General features: G+C 39.3%; 1 protein-coding gene across 1 annotated transcript in view; it reads right to left on the bottom strand.

Moving 5' to 3' along the window:
• Positions 1–3,575: 3,575 nt before the first annotated feature.
• LOC131255002 (calmodulin-binding protein 60 A-like) overlaps positions 3,576–23,916 on the bottom strand; it is a 32,701-nt gene continuing 12,360 nt past the window's right edge. The window contains exon 5 of the mRNA XM_058255703.1: positions 3,576–3,716. Coding sequence (XP_058111686.1) covers positions 3,576–3,716 — 141 coding nt within the window. The remainder of the gene's footprint in view (positions 3,717–23,916) is intronic.

Genomic DNA, 23,916 nt, shown 5'->3' with positions numbered 1-23,916 from the left:
TGCACATATCGATACCCTCGCATATGTGGAATACGAGAAGTATCGGTGCCCTTTCGATATCCTTGTTAATTAATTTAATTATTGTAAACTTTAAAGGAATAACTATCACTATGAGTAGGGCGTTGACCCTCTCCAACCGTACACATGATGCAGGTGATGTACAGATTGAAGACCCAGAGGAACACCTTTCTATGGAAGATTATATTGAATAAACAAGAAAATAGTTTTATGATTTAGCTTTATTTATGTTTCCGCTACAACTTGATTATGTAATAAGCTCCCATTGAGAGGGTATTTGATAATTTGTTAAGTTCTTTTTAAATACAGTCAATTTTATTTTCGCGAACGGTTACCTTCATGAATGTAACTGAATGTGATTTAAATGAAAAAATAAAAAAAAACATGGTGCAATTTTTAAAGCATCCAATCTATTCAATTATTAACACCCGGTTTTCTCGAGCATGAGTATAAACTCTGGTCATGAAAATTCAAGATGTTATATAGCATGATGGGTCCACATTGATTTTGTAAATTTCTCAATTTAAGTGTTAAAAAAGTAAGTTGTCACATCTGCATTGGGAAAGATGTAATTACCTAGGAAAATAATTATTACCCATTTATATGGTAATTATAGTTGAGTGGAAAAATCAAACAGGCCCTTAGTAAAAGAGAAAGATGAAGTACAATAACCCGATCTTATCACAATGATAAGTATGTAGGCTGCTCTCTCATTGGTTACAGAGAGTTTGTTTAAAAAAAATAAAAATAAATTAAACTCAAACCCTCACTACGAACTAGTTATGGTACTAGTCTGTCTTAATAACAAGTTACAATTTTTATTTTTTATTTTTTAGAGAGAGAACTGAAAAGTTGCTAAGAGTTAAGAGGGCCGCCTAAAGGCAGGAAAAGAAACCCACCTTCACAAATAAAGAAGGTTAGTAGATTAGGCTGCTTTTGTAAAAGATACACATTCCGAACAAGTCAAATTTTTCTTCGATTCTTTTTTAATAAATTTTATTGCTTGTTATAGATAAATAAATAAAAAAAAATGGTGTGTAGATTGAACTATATTATTATGATCTTTTCCGTTATAACCTTAGTGACTTAATTTTATTGCTTACGTCAACTTCACTACTTGTTGTGATATACGGAGTTTTTGTCATGATATTAGTAGATGCGAGAGCAGTAAGGAATTGTGTGTTCTTTCATATCCTGTAGTTGTCTTACTGTAAATTTAATTGTTCTAGCTATTTTATTAGAACCTTTGAACCAATGAAAATAATCAGATTGTTTAGGGCCGTTGAATTTGGTTTTCGACTTGAAAAAATTTGAAAGCGGTTTTTGACCCCCGCATCCATATCCGTCGAATTTTCAAAAATTCGACAGCCTTCCGCCTTTTCACTTAATGCCCGATCTAAAGATACTTGAATTAATTAAGATGAGTTGGAAAATCTTCACAAAAAATTGTGTGAGAGGATTTAAAAGTTAAACTTGAGAACGAGTTCTTTTGATGACTAGAGACTAATGTAGTTGCCTAGGAAGTGAGGCCAACAGTTACCCCCCACCCTCATCTACACACACACACACTTTCTCTCTCTCTCTCTCTCTCTCTCTCTCTCTCTCTCTCATGATAATCTCCCTTCTTTCTATAAATATATTTTTGTAAGAGGAGAAAAGACAAAGCTGTATTTTTTTTTTTGTTTATGAGATCTTTAGATCGTCTTGGAGAATGACTTAGTTCTCTCTTATATTTGGGTGAGTGATTCCCCAAGGCATATATAGTATATTGTCACCTCCATTTCTTATCAAGGAATCATCTTTTTTTTTCTTCTCTCTGCCACTTGCTTGAACATTTTATTTATTTATTAATAATTATTATTATTATTTTATTTTTCTAGTTCGGATCAGCATCACAATGAGTAAGTAGCCCGATTGACCTGATGCGCCTGACCTGGCTTGGGCTAATTAGCTTGGCCCTTGCATTCAAGGCCCAATCAATTTCCCCTTCCAGTAGCTCAATCATTTTAAGCCCAACTTAGTACTGCTTGATCTAACTTTATATGTATGTGCCATATCTTATAAATGTCATTTCAATCTCACGGTGGGTAACCCATCCATCTTGTATGTAGACTGCTGGTTTTGTTGGTAATAAAAATACAAAATGTCTATTTCTTTGTGCATGTGCAGTTCATTTGATCAACAGATAGTGAACATTTGATGTAGAGCGGGTTGTGGACACTTTCTTGGAAAGGATGGACCAAAGAAGGCCCGATCAGAGGCAGAAATAATCTGAACTATTAGAACTTTAAATCAGCCGTATCTCGCAAAACGGGATGAACTTTCGACATATTATATATGATTTTGAGGTAGGATGATCTACTTAAGCCAACTAACCCCACTAAGTTAGGTTACACATGCTGGATTTGCGAGATTCCATCAGATTGACGGTCAAAAGTCACGTTTAGTTTTGTTTTTACTATAAATAGTAAGTTTTAGTTCTAGCATAACTTTTGATCCTTTGAGTTGTAGAAGCTGTTCCTAGAATGAAAAGGGCTTAGAAAAGTTAGGAGAATAACATGGTTGGACTAAATTGGACACTTACTATTTTTGGCCGAAAATCACGAAGTCTAGTAGGAATAGAGGTCGTCTGTAAATAGTAAGTTTACTATTTATAGTAAGTCACATTTTTAGGGTGTTTAAGTTGGAGTCTAAGTCTAAAACTTCATCCTAGGTTTGAGTTCTTTATTTAAATAATTGTAATTTTATTTTTTATGATCAATCAAGTTATTTTGAATTTATTAGAAATTATTCCTACTTTTATCCCTTGTGGATTCGAGGAAGCTCTATGATAAGTCCAGAGAACTCTATAAATTCAGAGTAGTTATTGCCTGGGGAAGACAATGATCGACTCATCACATCCCTCCCTGCGACAACATTCAAGTGAAGAATGGGGATTTCATAAAATTTTGGATCTAGCCATGTCATGTCAAGTAGGGGGCCAGTTCTAGTCCTAGCCTGACCTGACCAGAACTCGGTCCATTGCCACCAATGCTTGCAATTTTCCTCACAATTAATCCATTCTAATCATCAAAAGTCTACCAATAGTTTGCTGAGATTGTCAGGTCTGTGAGCTTCTTTTGGCCATCAACATTAGGGTCGATCGGATTAACAGCTGGAATCCCATACATGTGGCCTCAAATATACATAGAGAACTTAACGACACAGTATCACATTGATGAAATGGTTTCACCATCTAAGCGTAAGCGTATGGCATTATACTTACTACGTACATATAAAGGCTCCGCCCTTCTATCCCACCACATTACGATCATACCGCTCTTTTAAAAGGCTCCACCATATATGGCCCACAATGAAAATTCTCACTGATTGGAGCTCCTAACCATTAGGAGCCTAAAGTCAGAAATTGCTTTCCTGGACGATTTTTTTTTCCTAAATTATGTCATACGATCCATAAGAATAATGAGCAAGATATTTTCCATGTGGCCCATTCATGGTGGGACCTTACAGACGAATAGTCTAAATTATCACATGGTGAGGCAGAAGGGCTGAGCAGCTTATGGTATTCTATTTGGCCAGTTGCCCGTATTGGCCCACCTCTGAGTCCTCATGATCATTGAGTACTTGAAGGTGACGAGGTTCTCCTCTTGCTGCTTCTTGTTCTCTTCTTTTCCTTGATCGACGGAGAAATGCTGTGACTATGAGGCAAAGAACCACAACAACAATCAGCATTCCGATGGTGAGGCCCACTATAAGACCAATCTTCTTCTTCTTCTTCTTTGGAAATTTCAGATCTGAGTTTCCACTTGCACTAAGAAATCAGAAGGGAGTTTGATGTTATAGATGTGAATCAGTCGCAAAATAAATATTAGATCTATATAATCTGCATTCAATCATGAGAATGAGAAGCCACTAATATGCATTTAGTCGTGGGAGAAAGAAGCCACACTCAATTGGTGGGCCTCACCACATAGGTTAGCTGGCCCAAAAGTTAGGTTGGCTGACGACCATGTGGTGGGCACACATCCATGTTGAATATGGTCTATTGGTCATTTTTTAACCACCATTTTTTTAGGCTCACCCAATGAGGGGACCGGTCTACTTTTGCCCCATGGAATCTATATGGTGGAATGTTTGAGTTTTATTTGGTTTAGGCTAGTTGCATATGATAGTAGTTAGTTAAATAGATTCAATTAGATTACTATGCTTATATAAGAAAGCATGAATCGGGAGTTTTCTTTTCTTTTTTCTTAAACCATTGGAATACACTACTAGTCCTCTCTCTCCACTTTTCTCTTTATATTACCACACATACACCTAACACCCATCTCTTCTCCACAGTAGGTAAGTGTGATTGTGATTTTGAATTTTTTATGCTTTCACCTTCTGTTAATTCTCCACTGCAATTTTCGTCAGTGTTGGTGAGCTCGATCACATCAACATTGAGTGCAGTTGTTCCCAAAGTTCTACAATGAAGAACTATATAAATAGGAAAGTGTGCTAAGAAGCTACTTGTTGGGTCAAGGTTTTTTGGATATAGTCGCCTGTAGGAACTTGCAAAATGGGGAAAGAACAATAGAAAGGCTATACGCGCAGCCCAAATTTCATGTTGAATGGAGATACTTTCCTACGTAATAGAATTGAAATCAGCAAAAGATGCTTTGAATTGTTTAAACACGTTCGTGAACAAGCAAACAGTACTAAGAAGCCATTTTTTTAATGGATGAATTTTAGTTGAATAGGTGAGTTAAGGACTCTGTGCCAAAGCTTTCTAAATAATTGAAGGAATTACTGTCATCAAATGGAAAGAATTAGCTTCAAGATGAAAAATAGTACTCTAGCAGCGATCATCTCAGAAAATCTATGAATCATGTTTGATGGTACACGTGTGTTCAAAAGAAAATGCTACATGGGAAGGTGTGAAGTGAAGAGTGATTCAAAAAAGGTGGAGGTAACGAGCAATGTTTTACTTTCATAAACACGTGGTCAGATCCATAGAAAAGGAAGGGTTGCGGATTGATGGGAGGTCTTATTTTAACCATCTATACTTTCTATATTATTCTTCATTGACCTTGATGGCAAGGCCCACCTTTTGCATGACTCAGATGTCACATGTACTTGAGATCAACGGTTATATATATATATATATATATGTATATATCTTAATCTAATATATAAATGGTTTGATGGTATGAGTGTTCAAAAGAACTTTCTACCTGTGAATTGATGTTAAGCGATAGATTAGGGCTAATTCCATTCTCTCTTATTTATTTATATTAATAATACCATATTTTGTTATAATAGTTTAGAGGACGACCTAAAAAAACAATGATTTTCACTTTAACACTCCCGCTCAAGCATAGATATTTGTCATACTAGCTTGGAACGTAGTAGAGAAAATCGTGCACATGATGAGGCCTTAGTGAGGATATTTGCAATATATGATTTGGACTGATATAAGTTATGGCAATCTACTTGGAAGGGATCTTCTCTTGTATGAATTTGCATCAGCTTTTATATGCTTAGTCCTCTCATGGAAGACTGGATATGGGTCCTTGCTTGATCATCGCAATAAACCATCATAGGCCTGCCTCAAAACAACTGGAGTTCTTGTAATAAAGATTTGAGAGGTAACAATTCACAAACTGCATGACATCTGGCTCTACACTCTATTGACGCACTAAAATGAACCACCATATTTTGCTTCTTATACTTCTGAGTAATCAAATTATCCCCAACAAAAGTACAGTATCCCAAAGTAGACTGCCTATCTATGATGGAATATACCAATCAGCATTTGAAAATACCTCTACCTGAAGCTAATCATTAGCTCGTAAAAGACATTCCTAGCCGATGCTTTATGGAGATATCTAAGAATTTTCGAGAACTATTCCCAATGTGGGAACTCTCACATGCATGCGTCTACTTATAATACTGGCCGCATATGGTAATATTCAATCGAGTGACCGCAGATATATATCAAGTTACTAAACATCCTTTTCTCTTTTATATCTATCTGTCATTAAATACTCCTCCTAATTATCCAATAGCTTCTCACTAAATTTCTATGGGCATATCTGTGTCTACATCCAAGCATATCAAGGTCTCATTCACTCAAATCAAGAACATACTTTTCGAGAAAAGATTAATACTGACTTCGATCTACCGACTTCAATGCCAAAAAAACAATGAAGTAGCACTTGGTCTCTGTGGTTTGAAAATGCTTTTGAGATGATTTTTTAGTTATAAGATGCTAAATGTGAATTGAGGAGCTTGTGTTGAGCAATGCATTCTAGGAGCACATGTGCAATGTGATGGCTATTCTAGAGTCTATTTATGCAGTGTTAAGGACGGTCGATAATGAGATATATTCGTCGATGAGATCGTTGTATGCATCCACACAGTTGATGAAAGACACCATGCATGATAAAGCCCCCACGTTATATAAATGGATGCAACAATAATCAACCACCATCGGACAATGACTCTTTCTCACCCACTTCATCAAGCTGGTAAGTTGTTACATGATTTATTTTTTTATTTATATGTTTCAATACTTTGTTATTTCTTCACGTAGCATGTGTGGCTATTTTATTGTAGGGATGTGTAAATATTTATATCATGTTGGGTTTCAACTTACTTCTTGAATTCCAAGTGCCACTACAACCGGAGATTCTACAAAGACAATAATTGAAGAAGGTTGTATACAGTGTTTGAAATATCGGTATCGCGTAATGTATCACATCCTTGGGATGCAGATACGTATCAGTTATCGCACGGGATATATCATTTGTATCGCGTAATTTATTGCACTTTTTGGGAAACATGGGGAAACATTGCAAAAATGGTTGAATAATTCAATGAAACTTCAAGAATTATTAAAAAATACCTTAATACACACTTTTAAATTATAAAATCTTGAAAAAGAAGTGCACATAATAGGTTTCCTTTGTATAAGGTCCTAAGCTATGCGTTGTTTGATTGAACTAAGACAACTAACTATATTCAAATATGATGCATAATGGACAACTAATATGCCATTAAAAAAAGGATGAACATAGTGGATTTCTCACAAACATCATGGTGGGCCCCACTACGGCCCGATAGAACCATGAGGCAAATTCAAATCTCATGTGGACCACACCATAGGAAACAGTGATTCTTGAACGCCACCATTAAAAACTTCTCAAGGCCGCACTGAGGGTGGACCATGACTATGGGCCCACCGTGATGTATGTATTGTATCCATACCATCCATCCATTTTAAGAGATCAATTTAGAGCATGAGCCAGAGAATGATGTGTGTTGAACCTTGATTGTGGCCCCACCCATTATGTGTTATATCCACACCGTCCATCCATTTGGAGAGACCATTTTAGGGCCCGAGCCAAAGAATGAGGCTGATCCAATACTCAAGTGGACCCTACCACAGAAAACAGTGGGGACAATGACACACTGTTGAAACTTTAAACCACTTATGTGGGGCCCACCATGATGTTTATTTGAGATCCATCCTATTCATAAGTTCATGTAGATATGGGCAAAGGGAACACACAAATATCAACTTGATCGAAAACTTCTATGGCCCTCTCTAAGTTTTTAATGGTAGGCATTCAATTCCCATTGTTTTATGTGGTGGGGTCCACTTGAGCTTTGGATTTGACACATTTTTTTTCTCATGATATAAAATTCTCTCTCCGTATGAATGGATGGAATGGATAGACAATACATACATAAATGCGAGCCCCACCGTAAGGGTTGCACCGTTTGAGTGCAGAATCCAAACTCCTTAGGAGAGCGGATTAGGTGCTTTTGTAGGGCCCACCATGATGATATGTTGTATATCCACTCCGTCCATTCAATTTTTCAACTCAATTTTAGATGTTGTCCCAAACATTAAGTACATCTAAATTTTAAGTGGACCACACCACATGAAACAACGATGATTAAATGTTCACCATTAAAAACATACGAAAGCCCACTTTAAGTAGATCCATCATGTTTATTTGTCATCCAACCCGTTAATAAGGTCAACCAGAAGTGAATGAAGGGAATATACAAAGATGAGCTTAACTTAAAACTTTCGTGGCCTATAAAATGCTTTTAATGGTTATTCACCACTTTTTATGGTGTGGTTCACATGAGATTGGGATCTGCTGAAGTTTTGGCCTAATGTCCTTAAAGGATATGAAAAACCGGATGGACAACATGGATAAAACATATATATCAAGGTGGACCCCACAAAGCCCGTTTGTAAAGTAAGCGAATTAGTTGTTGTACCGCACACTAGAGGCATTCTTTGTACGTACATATGAACGATGGAAAGAGGATTTCAGCTCTATGGGCCCCATCATGATGTATTTATTATATCTATACCAACCATCCATTTGGCGAGATCATTTTAGGGCAAGTAACCAAAAATGAGTCATATCCAAAGCTCAAGTGGACGACATCACAAATAGCAGCTGGACAATGATTCCCACTGTTAAAACATTCGTAGGGCCCACCGTAATGTTTCTTCTCCATCCAATCTATTCATAAGGCCACACTAGATGAAGAGAAAAAACAAATATCAGATTGATAAAAAACTCCTGCAACCCCAAGAAAGTTTCAATGGTAGACGTTTAATCTCCTACTACTTAATGCGGTGTGGTCCACTTGTTCTTTGGATCTGTCTTATTTTTAGGTCAGCTCCTGGAACGATCTCATGAAAATGGACAAACGGTTTGGATATAACATATACCTCATGGTAGGGCCCACAGAACTAGCCAACTCACCAGCCAGGTTGTTGGTGTGCGGTACGCCACCCGATCTGCTTCCATAAATGGCATCAGAAGCCAATTTTGTAGCAAGAAAGGGTTTGGGTCTTTCCGGAACCCTGAATCTCAAATCCCAAATCCCAAATCCCTACGATTTTGGCTGAAATCTCCATTTCGCAGAAAATCTCTCCTATTCGACGAAAAAAAAAGGAAAATCGAGGTTTTTTTTTGCACTTACGGTGCACCACTACCTCTCGATCAAGTGGCCCACCAGATTCAACTTCCAATCACACTCACATCTTCTGCAGGTACCGAAATCCCCTCTATTACATAGATTTTCCACTTTTTTTTTGGATTTTTTTATAAATTTTTTTGATAATATTGCCAACCCGACATTCCCGGCCTTTTATTGTCGGAATTCTCTCCTCCAATGGTTGTTGGCTCTGTAATGTGCGATAGTATTGCTAATATTGGGGATTTCGCAAAAAAATGTGCGATATTGTATGATATATCACACGATACAAAAATCTATATATATATATATATATATATATATATATATATATATATATATATAAATTATTTCTAGGACTTTTGATGGGTTTTGACTTTTGATGGGTTTTGTCTCGCTAGCCGGTGATAACAGTAAAGACACCTTTGGTAATGAGGTATATATGTGTGTGTGTGTGTGTGTGTGTGTGTGTGTGTGTGTTGGGTGTATTATAAGTTATTCCCCCATTGTTCGGGTAAAGGCACCTTTGGTAACGAGGTAAATATGTTCCACACCTACTTTCTCTCTATCTTCATCTTAAATAGTCTATACCTACCCTTACTGTTTTATGCCATCAACAAATTGTTAGATTATGTGACGTTATTGGAATGTTTGGGTGCAAGGCCTAATGCAGGACATGAAATTCAGATATGATGTGCAAGATTTCAGGCTTAAGATCACGTTAGTTCATAAACAATTACACAAATTACATATCCCACATGAAAGTCCAAACATTCAATTAAGGGGAATCTATGCGAGTCCAGGCCTACACATGATAGGGCTGGATCAATAAAAATTATGAACCAAACGATACTCAAAGATAAGAAATAATCATCCACACATGCATAGTAATCAGTCCCTAATCCAAGGGATTCAGAAATTTCAATTTGGGGAACCCTAGAGTGAGAAAAGGAGCATAAAATTGGAGATTTGAGTAATTTAGGGTTAGGTTTATTGATTTTGGGTGAAAGCGGAGTGAAAGAGAGGAGAGAGACAAACCAGAGAAGTACCGCTTGCGTGGACAACAACAATGGCCCAGACCCACGTGCATATGATCACGGCCGCACATGTGTGGGGCTCACTATTTAGAAAAAGGCCACCTTGCCCATGGTCGGCCAGGGATGGACTTCAAAACCCCCAAATCTCAGCTCGATCCGATATACGGTTTATGCGTAGTGCTCCGCCGAAGTTTTAGCCCTCATATAGAACCAGATTCTGAAATTCTGATGTGGGGAGGAGAATTGTTGCAATAGATAATTGATTTGAAGTGTAGATGATGGGGTAAGGTAAGAAGAAGAGATGATGGAAGATGGGTAGTAGAGATGGCGATAGATGGGGGCGAATCGGGATGATGTGGCTTCGCACCACGGTAGTTAACCCTTCGATGAAGGGAGGGCTTCACACCCAATTAGGCTTCACAACTCAGAGAGTAGGAAAACGTAGAATTTTTATTAATCTTCAATGAATGAAAAAAGCTACAAGGGGTGCTTATATATAAGAAAACCCTATACCCCAAAACTCGCGCTATGTGCGCAACCTATTACTTGGCGATGAAGTAAACCAAAATAAAAACTAATCAAAGAAATCTAGAGCATCCATGATGTTCTAAATAACATGAATAAGCAAAACCTAAAATATGAAATTAATCTGACTAATGCGCCACGATCATAAGATCTCATGATGAGCTTTTCTTGACTAACGGGCCCACTCTTTTGAATCAAAACTTCATCTTCTAACTAGGAGGCCCTCCCTGGACGTCATCATCAATTCAGATCGACGGTGGGGCCCTCCTTCTAGCGTACAAGCGTAGGTGGGTGATGTGCATGCACGGGATGTCCCCATCAATTTTCCTCGGCTGCGAAGATTTCGCCATTGGCGAAAAAAAACTCCTGAAGCACTCCGAGATGTAAGGATCAAGTCTCTGAAACTCCTCCTCAGCGAGCCACGTATTGGTTGAAGTCTACTTGACCAGGTACTTCTGAAACCCGCCGTCCGATGTTGAAACTATCTGATGGTTCAAGATATCCTCTGTTTCCTCTCTGGGTGTGTGAAGGTTAGGTATGAGAGGCAAAGGCTGAGAAGAAATGTCAGAAAGAGTAGGTATGGGAGGTAGACGCTGGAAAAATGGGTCGGGATGGGTAGCTATGGGAGGTAGAGGCTGGAAAAATGGGTCGGGACTGGTAGGTATGGGACATAGAGGCTGGGAAAATGGGTCGGGAAGGATTGGTATGGGAGGTAGACGCCGGGAAGAAATGTCAGGAAGAGAGGGTATGGGAGGTAGAGGCTGGGAAAATGGGTCGGAAAGGGGCCATGGTTCAAGGGATAAATATGGGGAGCAGGATGGGTGGGCGAAGGGCCGGACAAAGTATCAGTGATCTCCTGAAAAGTAGTTAGATCCTCCACATCGAATGTGAAACTAATTCTCATGGAAGATGGAAGATCTACCTCATACACATTGAGACCGTTTCGTTTTATAATTTTGAAGGATCCAGCGCTACGCGCATGTAACTTACGAATGGCTCCCTGAGGGTACCGCTCTGACCTAATGCGGATCATGACAGAGTCCCTTATATTGAATTCCTTGAAACATTTATGTTGGTCTGCAGAAAGTGTGTAATGTTTATTACTAGTCATGATCTTCTGCCTGGTTTCTTGATGCCATGAATGAATGTGATGTGCAAAAGACTCCGTAGGCTCTGACGGCCTATGAGACAATGACATATGAACAAGATCAATAGGTTTCTCAGGTTTATAACCAGTAACAACTTCATAAGGACTGAGACCTGTGGACTTATCGACAGAAGTATTAAATGCAAACTCGGCTATAGGTATTACGGTGTCCCATGTTCTGGTGTGCTCTATATCCCTCCTAGGGGGAGACTCATCCGGTAGATCATCAGGAAAAATATCACGTAACTCATCCATTACCGGAATGGCCTCAGTGGGTAAATTTACACTAGCCTCTGGTGCACTCTCCGACCACAAGGCCGCACATGTTGTACCCCTCAAAATAGTAGTCTTGATGTCTCTCATGGGGTGGGTGCACGAGTGCACACCCATAATTGATTCCTTGACTAACTCCATTCATTGGTCTCTCCTCCCAGCTACCGGCCTGAGATTGGACATCTACCCAATGGTAGAGTTTGTCCTGGTGATGGTCTTTAGTCGAGTAATGCGTACATCAAGCTGTTCAAAGCATTGGTCTATTTCCAAGCGCTTAATCAAAGGGTCCAACTTCTGAAATAACTTGTTTAGTGACTCTTGCAATTGTTCCATGTTTAGTGTAGGGTGCCAACCAAAATTCAGCAATATAGTTGTCAAAATATAAGAATTATTTATTTATTTATTTTAGAAACAACCTAGTTTCTAAAAACGAAAAAGGAAAGTTCTTAAAACAAATTAGAAAAGTTTCTATATATATATATAAGTAACCTAGTTTGTAAAAACGAAAAAGGAAAGTTTCTAAGAAAGACAAATTAGGAAAGTTTCTAAAAAAAACAAATTAGGAAAGTTTCTAAAAAAACAAATTAGGAAAGTTTCTAAAGAAAAGCAACCTAGTTTCTAAAAATGAAAAAGGAAAGTTTCTTAAAACATATTAGGAAAGTTTCTAAAGAAATAAATTAGGAAAGCTTCTAAAAAAACCAAATTAGAAAAGTTTCTAAAAAAAAAAAACAACCTAGCTTTTAAAGAAAAAAAAAGGGAAAGTTTCTAAAAATAGAAAGTAAGTTTTTAAAAAAGAAAAAGGAAAGTAAACTAGTTTCTAAAAAAGAAAAAGGAAAGGAAATTAGTTTCTAAAAACAGAATAAGAAAGTTTCTAAAAAAAAGAAAAGGAAAGTTTCAAAACCTAGAAATAGAGCTACGTTAATTTCTAAAATAATTCAAATAAGGGGATAACAAAAAATTTCAGCAGCTTATGTCAGGGTTTATGGATCTCTAAACATCCATATATGATGAGAATTGATGTGTAATGGACATAAACAACCAAACCCTAAACATGTAATTAATTCCCTTACAAGAATCCGAGGCTCTGATACCAAATTTGATGCAGGACATGAAATTTAGATATGATGTGCAAGATTTCAGGCTTAAGATCACGTTAGTTCATAAACAATTACACAAATTCCATATCCCACATGAAAGTCCAAACATTCAATTAAGGGGAATCTATGCGAGTCCAAGCCTACACATGATAGGGCTGGATCAATAAAAATTATGAACCAAATGATACTCGAAGATAAGAAATAATCATCCACACATGCATAGTAATCAGTCCCTAATCCAAGAGATTCAGAAATTCCAATTCGGGGAACCCTAGAGTGAGAAAAGGAGCATAAAATTGGAGATTTGAGTAATTTAGGGTTAGGTTTAGGGATTTTGGGTGAAAGCAGAGTGAAAGAGAGGAGAGAGACGAACCAGAGAAGTACCGCACGCGTGGACAACAACAATAGCTCAGACGCACGTGCGTGTGATCACGACCGCACGTGTGTGGGGCCCACTATTCAGAAAAAGGCCACCTTAGCCCTGGTTTGCTAGGGATGGACTCCAAAACCTCCAAATCTTAGCTCGATCCGATGTACGGTTAGTGCGTGGTGCTTCGACGAAATTTTAGCCCTCCTGTAGGGCTAGATTCTGAAATTCTGATGTGGGGAGGAGAATTGCTGCAATAGATGATTGATTTGAAGCGTAGATGATGGGGTAAGGTGAGAAGAAAGGATGGTAGAAGATGGGTAGTAGAGATGATGATGGATAAGGGCGAATCGGGATAGACGTGGCTTCGCACCACGGTAGTTAACCCTTTGATGAAGGGAGGGCTTCATACCCAATTAGGCTTCACAACTCAGAGAGTAGGAAAATGCAGAATTTTTATTAATCTTCAATGAATGAAAAAAGCTACAAGGGGTGTCTATTTATAAGAAAACCCTATACCTTAAAACTCGCGCCATGTGCACAACCTATTACTTGGCGATGAATTAAACTAAAATAAAAACTAATCAAAGAATTCTAAAGTGTTCATGATGTTCTAAATAACATTAATAAGTAAAACCTAAAATATGAAATCAATTTGACTGGTGGGCCGGTCACGATCATAAGATCCCATGACGGGCTTTTCTTGACTAACGGGCCCACTCTTTTGAATCAAAACTTCATCTTCTAGGTAGGAGGTCCTCCCTGGACGACGTCATCGATCCAGATCGACGGTGGAGCCCTCCTTCTGGGGTACGAGCATAGGGGGTGGTGTGCTTGCACGTGTAGAAGGTGTGCGCGGGATGTCCCCATCAATTCTCCCCAGCTGCGAAGATTTCGCTACTGGCGAAATAAAACTCCTGAACCGCTCCGAGATGTAAGGATCAAGTCTCTAAAGCTCTTCTTCAGCGAGCCACGTATTGGTTGAAGCTGGACGTGACTTTCACTTGACCAGGTACTTCTGAAACCCACCGTCCGATGTTGAAACAATCTGATGGTCCAGGATATCTTCTATTTCCTCTCTGGGTGTGTGAAGGTTAGGTATGGGAGGCAGAGGCTTAGAAGAAATGTCAGGAAGAGTAGGTATGGGAGGTAGAGGCTGGGAAAATGAGTCGGTACGGGTAGGTATGGGAGGTAGAGGCTGGTAAAATGGGTCGGGACGGGTATGTATGGGATATAGTGGCTGGAAAAATGGGTCGGAAATGGTAGGTATGGGAGGTAGAGGCTGGGAAGAAAGGTCAGGAAGAATGGGTCTGGGAGGTAGAGGCTGGGAAAATGGTTCAGGAAGGGGTCATGGTTCAAGGGATAAATATGGGGAATCAGGATGGGTGGGCGAAGGGCCGGACAAAGTATCAGTGGTCTCCTGAAAAGTAACTAGATCTTCAACATCGAATGTGAAACTAATTCCCATGGAAGATGGAAGATCTACCTCATACACATTGAGACCGTTTCGTTTTATAATTTTGAAGGGTCTAGTGCTAACGCGTGTAACTTACGAACGACTCCCTAAGGGTACCGCTCTGACCTGATGCGGATCATGACAGAGTCCCTTACATTGAATTCCTTGAAACATTTATGTTGGTCTGTAGAAAGTGAGTAATGTTCAATACTAGTCATGATCTTCTGCCTGATTTCTTGATGCCATGAATGGTTGTGATGTGCAAACGACTCCGCAGGCTCTGACGACTTATGGGACAGTGACATCGGGACAAGATCAATAGGTTTCCCAGGTTTATAACTAGTAACGACTTCATAAGGACTGAGACTTGTGGACCTATCGACGGAATTATTAAACGCAAACTCGGCTATAGGTATTACGGTGTCTCATGTTCTGGTGTGCTCTATATCCCTCCTAGGGGGAGACTCATCCGGTAGAACATTAGGAAAGATATCACGTAACTCATCCATTACCGGAATGACCTCAGTGGGTAACTCTACAGTAGCCTCTGGTGCACTCTCTCCAGCCACAAGGCCGCACATGTTGTACCCCTTAAAATAGTGGTCTTGATGTCTCTGATGGGGTGGGTGCACAGGTGCACACTCATAATTGATTCCCTGACCAACTCCATTCATTGGTCTATCCTCCAGGCCACCTGCCTGAGATTGGACATCTACCCCAATGGTGGGGTTTGTCCTGGCGATGGTCTTTAGTCGGGTAATGCGTACATCAAGCTGTTCAAAGCATTGGTCCATTTCCAAGCGCTTAATCAAAGACTCCAACTTCTGAGACAACTTGTTTAGTGACTCTTGCAATTGTTCCATGTTTAGTGTAGGGTGCCAACCAAAATTCAGCAATATAGTTGTCAAAATATAAGAATTATTTATTTATTTATTTTAGAAACAACCTAGTTTCTAAAAACGAAAAAGGAAAGTTTCTCTCTCTCTCTCTTTATCTATATATATATATATATATATATATGCAACCTAGTTTCTAAAAGCGAAAAAGGAAAGTTTTTAAGAAAAACAAATAAGGAAAGTTTCTAAAAAAACAAATTAGGAAACTTTCTAAAAAAAACAAATTAGGAAAGTTTCTAAAGAAACAAATTAGGAAAGTTTCTAAAAAAAACAAATTAGGAAAGTTTCTAAAAAAAACAACCTAGTTTGTAAAGAAAAAGAAAAAGGAAAGTTTCTAAAAAATAGAAAGTAAGTTTCTAAAAAAGAAAAAGGAAAGTAAACTAGTTTATAAAAAAGAAAAAGGAAAGGAAATTAGCTTCTAAAAACAGATTAAGAAAGTTTCAAAAAAAATAGTTTCCAAAAAACAGAAAAGGAAAGTTTCTAAACATATAAATAGAAAGCTAGGTTAATTTCTAAAATAATTCAAATAAGGGGATAACAGAAAATTTCAGCAGCTTATGTCAGGGTTTATGGACCTCTAAACATCCATATATGATGAGAATTGATGTGTAATGGACATAAACAACCAAACCCTAAACATGTAATAAATTCCCCTACAAGAACCCGAGGCTCTGATACCAAATTTGAAGCAGGACATGAAATTTAGATATGATGTGCTAGATTTCAGGCTTAAGATCACGTTAGTTCATAAACAATTACACAAATTCCATATCCCACATGAAAGTCCAAACATTCAATGAAGGGAAATTTATGCGAGTCCAGGCCTACACATGATAGGGCTGGATCAACAAAAATTATGAACAAAACGATACTCAAAGATAAGAAATAATCATCCACACATGCGTAGTAATCAGTCCCTAATTCAAGGGATTCAGAAATTCCAATTTGGGGAACCCTAGAATGAGAAAAGGAGCATAAAATTGGAGATTTGAGTAATTTAGGGATTTTGGGTTAAACCGGAGTGAAAGAGAGGAGAGACGAACCAAAGAAGTACTGCACGCGTGGACAACAACAATGGCCCAGACAGACGTGCATGTGATCACGACCGCACGTGTGTGGGGCCCACTATTTAGAAAAAGGCTACCTTGGCCATGGTCGACCAGGGATGGACTCCAAAACCCCCAAATCTCAGCTCGATCCGATGTACGGTTTGTGCGTGGTACTCCGCCGAAGTTTCATCCATCCTGTAAGGCCAGATTCTGAAATTCTGATGTGGGGAGGAGAATTGTTGCAATAGATGATTGATTTGAAGTGTAGATGATGGGGTAAGGTGAGAAGAAGGGATGGTAGAAGATGGGTAGTAGAGATGGCGATGGATGGGGGCAAATTGGGATAGATGTGGCTTCGCACCACGGTAGTTAACCTTTCGATGAAGGGAGGGCTTCATACCTAATTAGGCTTCACAACTCAGAGAGTAGGAAAACGCAGAATTTTTATTAATCTTCAATGAATGAAAGAAGCTACAAGGGGTGCCTATTTATAAGAAAACAATATACCTCAAAACCCGCGCCATGTGCGCAACCTATTACTTGGCGATAAAGTAAACTAAAATAAAAACTAATTAAAGAAATCTAAAGCGTCAATGATGTTCTAAATAACATTATAAGCAAAACCTAAAATATAAAATTAATTTAACTAGTGTGCCGGCCACGATCATGAGATCCCATGATAGACTTTTCTTGACTAACAAGCTCACTCTTTTGAATTAAAACTTCATCTTCTAGTTAGGAGGCCCTCCCTGGACGTCGTCATCGTTCCAGATCTACGGTGGGCCCTCCTTCTGGAGTACGAGCATAGCGGGGTGGTGTGCGTGCATGTGTGGACGGTGTGCGCGGGATGTCCCCATCAATTCTCCCCGGCTGCGAAGATTTCGCCACTGGTGAAATAAAAGTCCTGAACCGCTCCGAGATGTAAGGATCGAGTCTCTGAAGCTCCTCCCAAGCGAGCCACGTATTGGTTGAAGCTGGACGTAATTTCCACTTGACTAGGTACTTCTGAAACCCACCATCTGATGTTGAAACTATCTGATGGTCCACGATATCTTCTATTTCCTCTCTGGTTGTGTGAAGGTTAGGTATGGGAGGCAGAGGCTAAGAAGAAATATCAGGAAGAGTAGGTATGGGAGGTAGAGGCTGGAAAAATGGGTCGGGACGGGTAGGTATAGGAGGTAGAGGCTGGGAAAATGAGTTGGGACAGGTAAGTATGGGATGTAGAGGTTGGGAATGGTAGGTATGGGAGGTAGAGGCTGAGAAGACAGGTCAGAAAGAATGGGTATGGGAGGTAGAAGCTGGGAAAATGGGTTAGGAAGGGGCCATGGTTCAAGGGATAAATATGGGGAATCAAGATGGGCGGGCAAAGGGCCGGACAAAGTATTAGTGGTCTCCTGAAAAGTAATTAGATCCTCAACATCGAATGTGAAACTAATTCTCATGGAAGATGGAAGATCTACCTCATACACATTGAGATCGTTTCGTTTTATAATTTTGAAGGGTCCAGCGCTATGCGCGTGTAACTTACGAACGGCTCCCTGAGGGTACCGCTCTGACCTGATACGAATCATGACAGAGTCCCTTACATTGAATCCTTGAAACATTAATGTTGGTCTGTAGAAAGTGAGTAATGTTCATTACTAGTCATGATCTTCTGCCTGATTTCTTAATGCCATGAATGAATGTGATGTGCAAAAGACTCCGCAGGCTCTGACGGCCTATGGGATAGTGACACAGGGACAAGATCAATAGGTTTCCCAGGTTTATAACCAGTTACGACTTAATAAGGACTGAGACCTGTGGACCTATCGACCGAACTATTAAACGCAAACTCGGCTATAGGTATTACGGTGTCCCATGTTCTGGTGTGCTCTATATCCCTCCTAAGGGGAGACTCATCCGGTAGATCATCATGAAGGATATCACGTAACTCATCTATTAACGGAATAGCCTCAGTAACTCTACACTAGCCTCTGGTGTAGTCTCTCTAGCCACAAGGCCGCACATGTTGTACCCCTCAAAATAGTGGTCTTGATGTCTTTTATGGGGTGGGTGCACGGGTGCATACCCATAATTGATTTCTTGACCAACTCCATTCATTGGTCTATCATCCAGGCCACCTGCCTAAGATTGGACATCTACCCCAATGGTAGGGTTTGTCCTAGCAATGGTCTTTAGTCGGGTAATGCGTACATCAAGCTGTTCAAAGCATTGGTCCATTTTCAAGCGCTTAATCAAAGACTCCAACTTCTGAGACAACTTGTTTAGTGACTCTTGCAATTGTTCCATGTTTAGTGTAGGGTGCCAACCAAAATTCAGCAATATAGTTGTCAAAATATAAGAATTTTTATTTTTTTTATTTTTTATTTTTATTTTTTAAAAAAACAACCTAGTTTCTAAAAACGAAAAAGGAAAGTTTTTAAAACAGGTTAGGAAAGTTTCTAAAAAAAAGCAACCTAGTTTCTAAAAACGAAAAAGAAAAGTTTCTAAGAAAAACAAATTAGAAAAGTTTCTAAAAAAAACAAATTAGGAAAGTTTCTAAAAAATTAAATTAGGAAAGTTTCTGAAGAAAAGTAACCTAGTTTCTAAAAATGAAAAAGGAAAGTTTCTAATAACATATTAGGGAAGTTTCTAAAGAAGCATATTAGGAAAGCTTCTAAAAAAAAAACAAATTAGAAAAGTTTCTAAAAAAAACAACCTAGTTTCTAAAGAAAAAGAAAAAGGAAAGTTTCTAAAAATAAAAAGTAAGTTCGTTTCTAAAAAAGAAAAAGGAAAGTAAACTAGTTTCTAAAAAAGAAAAAGGAAAGGAAATTAGTTTCTAAAAACAGATTAAGAAAGTTTCTAAAAAATTAGTTGCTAAAAAACAGAAAAGGAAAGTTTCTAAACCTAGAAATAGAAAACTAAGTTAATTTCTAAAATAATTCAAATACGAGGATAACAGAAAATTTCAGCAGCTCATGTCAGGGTTTATGGACCTCTAAACATCCATATATGATGAGAATTGATGTGTAATGGACATAAACAACCAAACCCTAAACATGTAATGAATTTCCCTACAAGAACTCAAGGCTCTGATACCAAATTTGATGCAGGACATGAAATGTGCAAGATTTCAGACTTAAGATCACGTTAGTTCATAAACAATTACACAAATTCCATATCCCATATGAAAGTCCAAACATTCAATTAAGGGGAATCTATGCGAGTCCAGGCCTACACATGATAGGGCTGGATCAATAAAAATTATGAACCAAAAGATACTCAAAGATAAGAAATAATCATCCACACATGCATGGTAATCAGCCCCTAATCCAAGGGATTCAGAAATTCCAATTCAGGGAACCCTAGAGTGAGAAAATGAGCATAAAATTGGAAATTTGAGTTATTTAGGGTTAAGTTTAGGGATTTTGGGTGAAAGCGGAGTGACAGAGAGGAGAGAGAGAAACCAGAGAAGTACCGCACGTGTGGACAACAACAATGGCCCAGACGCATGTGCATGTGATCACGGCCGCACGTGTGTGGGGCCCACTATTTAGAAGAAGGCTACCTTAGCCATGGTCGGCCAGGAGTTGACTCCAAAACTCCCAAATCTCAGCTCGATCCGATGTACGGTTAGTGTGTGGTGCTCCGCCGAAGTTTCAGCCCTCCTGTAGGGCTAGATTCTGAAATTCTGATGTGGGGAGGAGAATTGCTGCAATAGATAATTGATTTGAAGTGTAGATGATGGGGTAAGGTGAGAAGAATGGATGGTAGAAGATGGGTAGTAGAAATGGCGATGGATGGGGGCGAATCGGGATAGATGTGGCTTGGCACCACGGTAGTTAACTCTTCGATGAAGGGAGGGCTTCACACCCAATTAAATTTCATAACTCAGAGAGTAGGAAAACGCAGAATTTTTATTAATCTTCAATGAATGAAAAAACTACAAGGGGTGCCTATTTATAAAAAAATCCCATACCTCAAAACTCGCGCCATGTGCGCAACCTATTACTTGACGATGAAGTAAACTAAAATAAAAACTAATCAAAGAAATCTAAAGCGTCCATGATGTCCTAAATAATATTAGTAAGCAAAACCTAAAATATGAAATCAATCTGACTAGTAGGCCGACCACGATCATGAGATCCCATGATGGGCTTTTCTTAACTACCGGGCTCACTCTTTTGAATCAAAACTTCATCTTCTTGCTAGGAGGCCCTCCCTAGACGTCGTCATCAATTCGGATCAACGGTGGGGCCCTCCTTTTTGCGTACGAGCGTAGGGGGGTGGTGTGCGTGCACGTGTGGACGACGTACGTGGGATATCCCCATCATTTCTCCCCGGTTGCGAAGACTTCGCCACTGACGAAATAAAACTCCTGAACCGCTCCGAGATGTAAGGATCAAGTCTCTGAAGCTCCTCCTCAGCGAGCCACGTATTGGTTGAAGCTGGACTGACTTCCACTTGATTAGGTACTTCTGAAACCCACCGTCCGACGTTGAAACTATCTAATGGTCTAGGATATCTTCTATTTCCTCTCTAGGTGTGTGAAGGTTAAGTATGGGAGGCAGAGGCTAAGAAGAAATGTCAGAAAGAGTAGGTATGGGAGGTAGAGGCTGGAAAAATGGGTCAGGACGGGTAGGTGTGGGAGGTAGAGGCTGGGAAAATGGGTTGGGACGGGTAGGTATGAGACGTAAAAGTTGGGAAAATGGGTTGGGAGGGGGCCATGAATCAACGGATAAATCTGGGGAATCAGGATGGGTGGGCGAAGGGCCGGACAAAGTATCAGTGGTCCCCTGAAAAGTAACTAGATCCTCAACATCGAATGTGAAACTAATTCCCATGGAAGATAGAAGATCTACCTCATATACATTGAGACCGTTTCGTTTTATAATTTTGAAAGGTCCAGCGCTAAGCGCGTGTAACTTACGAACGGCTCCGTGAGGGTACCGCTCTAACCTGATGCGGATCATGACAGTCCGTTACATTTAATTCCTTGAAACATTTATGTTGGTCTACAAAAAGTCTGTAATGTTCATTACTAGTCATGATCTTCTGCCTGATTTCTTGATGCCATGAATGAATGTAATGTGCAAAAGACTCTGCAGGCTCTGACGACCTATGGGACGGTGACATAGGGACAAGATCAATAGGTTTCCTAGGTTTATAACCAGTAACAACTTCATAAGGACTGAGACCTGTGAACCTATCGACAGAACTATTAAACGCAAACTCGGCTATAGGTATTACGGTGTCCCATGTTCTGGTGTATTTTATATCTCTCGTAGGGGGAGACTCATCCGGTAGATCATCAGGAAAGATATCACGTAACTCATCTATTACTGGAATGGCCTCAATGGGTAACTCTACACTAGCCTCTGGTGCACTCTCTCCAGCCACAAGGCCACACACGTTGTACCCCTCAAAATAGTGGTCTTGATGTCTCTCATGGGGTGGGTGCATGGGTGCACACTCATAATTGATTCCTTAACTAACTCCATTCATTGGTCTATCCTCTAGGCCACCTGGCTGAGATTGGACATCTACCCCAATGGTGGGGTTTGTCCTGACGATAGTCTTTAATCGGGTAATGCGTACATCAAGTTGTTCAAAGCATTGGTCCATTCCAAGCGCTTAATCAAAGACTCCGACTTCTGAGACAACTTGTTTAGTGACTCTTGCAATTGTTACATGTTTAGTGTAGGATTTGAGCCTACCACAACCGTCTTTCCGTATTAGTCCAATCATAAAGAGTAGATTATACTATCCTTACGTAAACTTTATCTTCAAACATTTTGCACGATAATGAAGATTTGAACATTTTTTTTCAAACCTCAAAGGTAGAAACTCTTTAAGGGGGGTAGACCAGTATGAGCTAGGCTAGTGTAGTTATTATATGCCCTAACACGTAAATAAACCTGACACCAACAGAGCTAAACAAATGAAATAATAAAACCTTACTTATTACCCTTAGACAATTTCGGAGATGAAATTTTTCTTTAAGGGGGGTAAATTGTAACGTCCCGGAAAAATCTGTACAAAGACCTGAGTACCACCTCAGGCAGAGATCACTAAGGATCGAACCCTTTAGAAATTAGACGAAAATTATTTAGTGCTAAACTAGATTACTTGTGAAATTAGCACTAATCACTTTAAATACGATCTGTAGGACCCAAAACGAGTAGAACCGTTAACGCTATATCACCAGGGTATCCCAAATCGGTTACGTATCGGCCGTAACGGCGATACGTAATGGTAACGGTGGGACCCGTTACGCGATATGGGGTCGAAACAGTCGTTATGGAATTCTGTGACCGTAACGGCCGTTACGGGCCATAACGGCTGTTACGGTCCTTGAAAAAAAAAAAAACAAAAAACAAAAAAAAAACTTACCTTTTTTTCCTTTCTTTTCTTCTTCTTCTTCTTCTTCTTCTCGAGCAGCTGCGGCTGCGGCTGCGCCCGGCTGCAGCTGTGGCTTCTTCCTGTTCTTCTTCCTCTCTCTCTCTCTCACTCTCTCTCTCTCTCTCAATCTCTTCTTTCTCGTTTCCCTCTTTTTTGCTTTTCTTTCTTTCCCTCTTTTTTTCTTTTCGTTTGCCTCTCTCTCCGTTTTTTTTTTTAATTTGCAGCAGCTGACTGCTGTAGTACGTGTCACGCAAAGACGAGCACTGACACTCCTCGAGCTCCGAGTTGTACGAACGGTTCAAAGGAGATCAAAGTTATATGGGCTCCACGGTGATGTATTTATTACATCTACACCGTTCACCTATTTTCAGAGATCATTTTAGAGCACCAGCCAAAAAATGAATTATATCCAGAGATCATCTGGACCACACCAAAAATAGCAGCAGGGATAATGATTTTCACGGTTAAATAATTTCTAGGGCGCACGTAACGTTTATTTTCCATCCAATCATATCAGACCCGAGTGGGCCTCACCATAATGTATATATTTTATCCATATCGTCCATCCATTTTGCAACGTCATTTTAAGTCGGGATTCAAAAAATTAGTAATATCCAAATCTCAGGTGGACCACACCATAGGAAATAGTGGTTATAGAATGCTCACCATTAAAAATTTC

The sequence above is a fragment of the Magnolia sinica genome, chromosome 9 (genome assembly GCF_029962835.1).
Source record: "Magnolia sinica isolate HGM2019 chromosome 9, MsV1, whole genome shotgun sequence".
Classification (NCBI taxonomy): domain Eukaryota; kingdom Viridiplantae; phylum Streptophyta; class Magnoliopsida; order Magnoliales; family Magnoliaceae; genus Magnolia; species Magnolia sinica.
The sequence above is the reverse complement of the archived record's forward strand: the minus strand, read 5'-3'. Positions and strand labels throughout refer to the sequence as shown.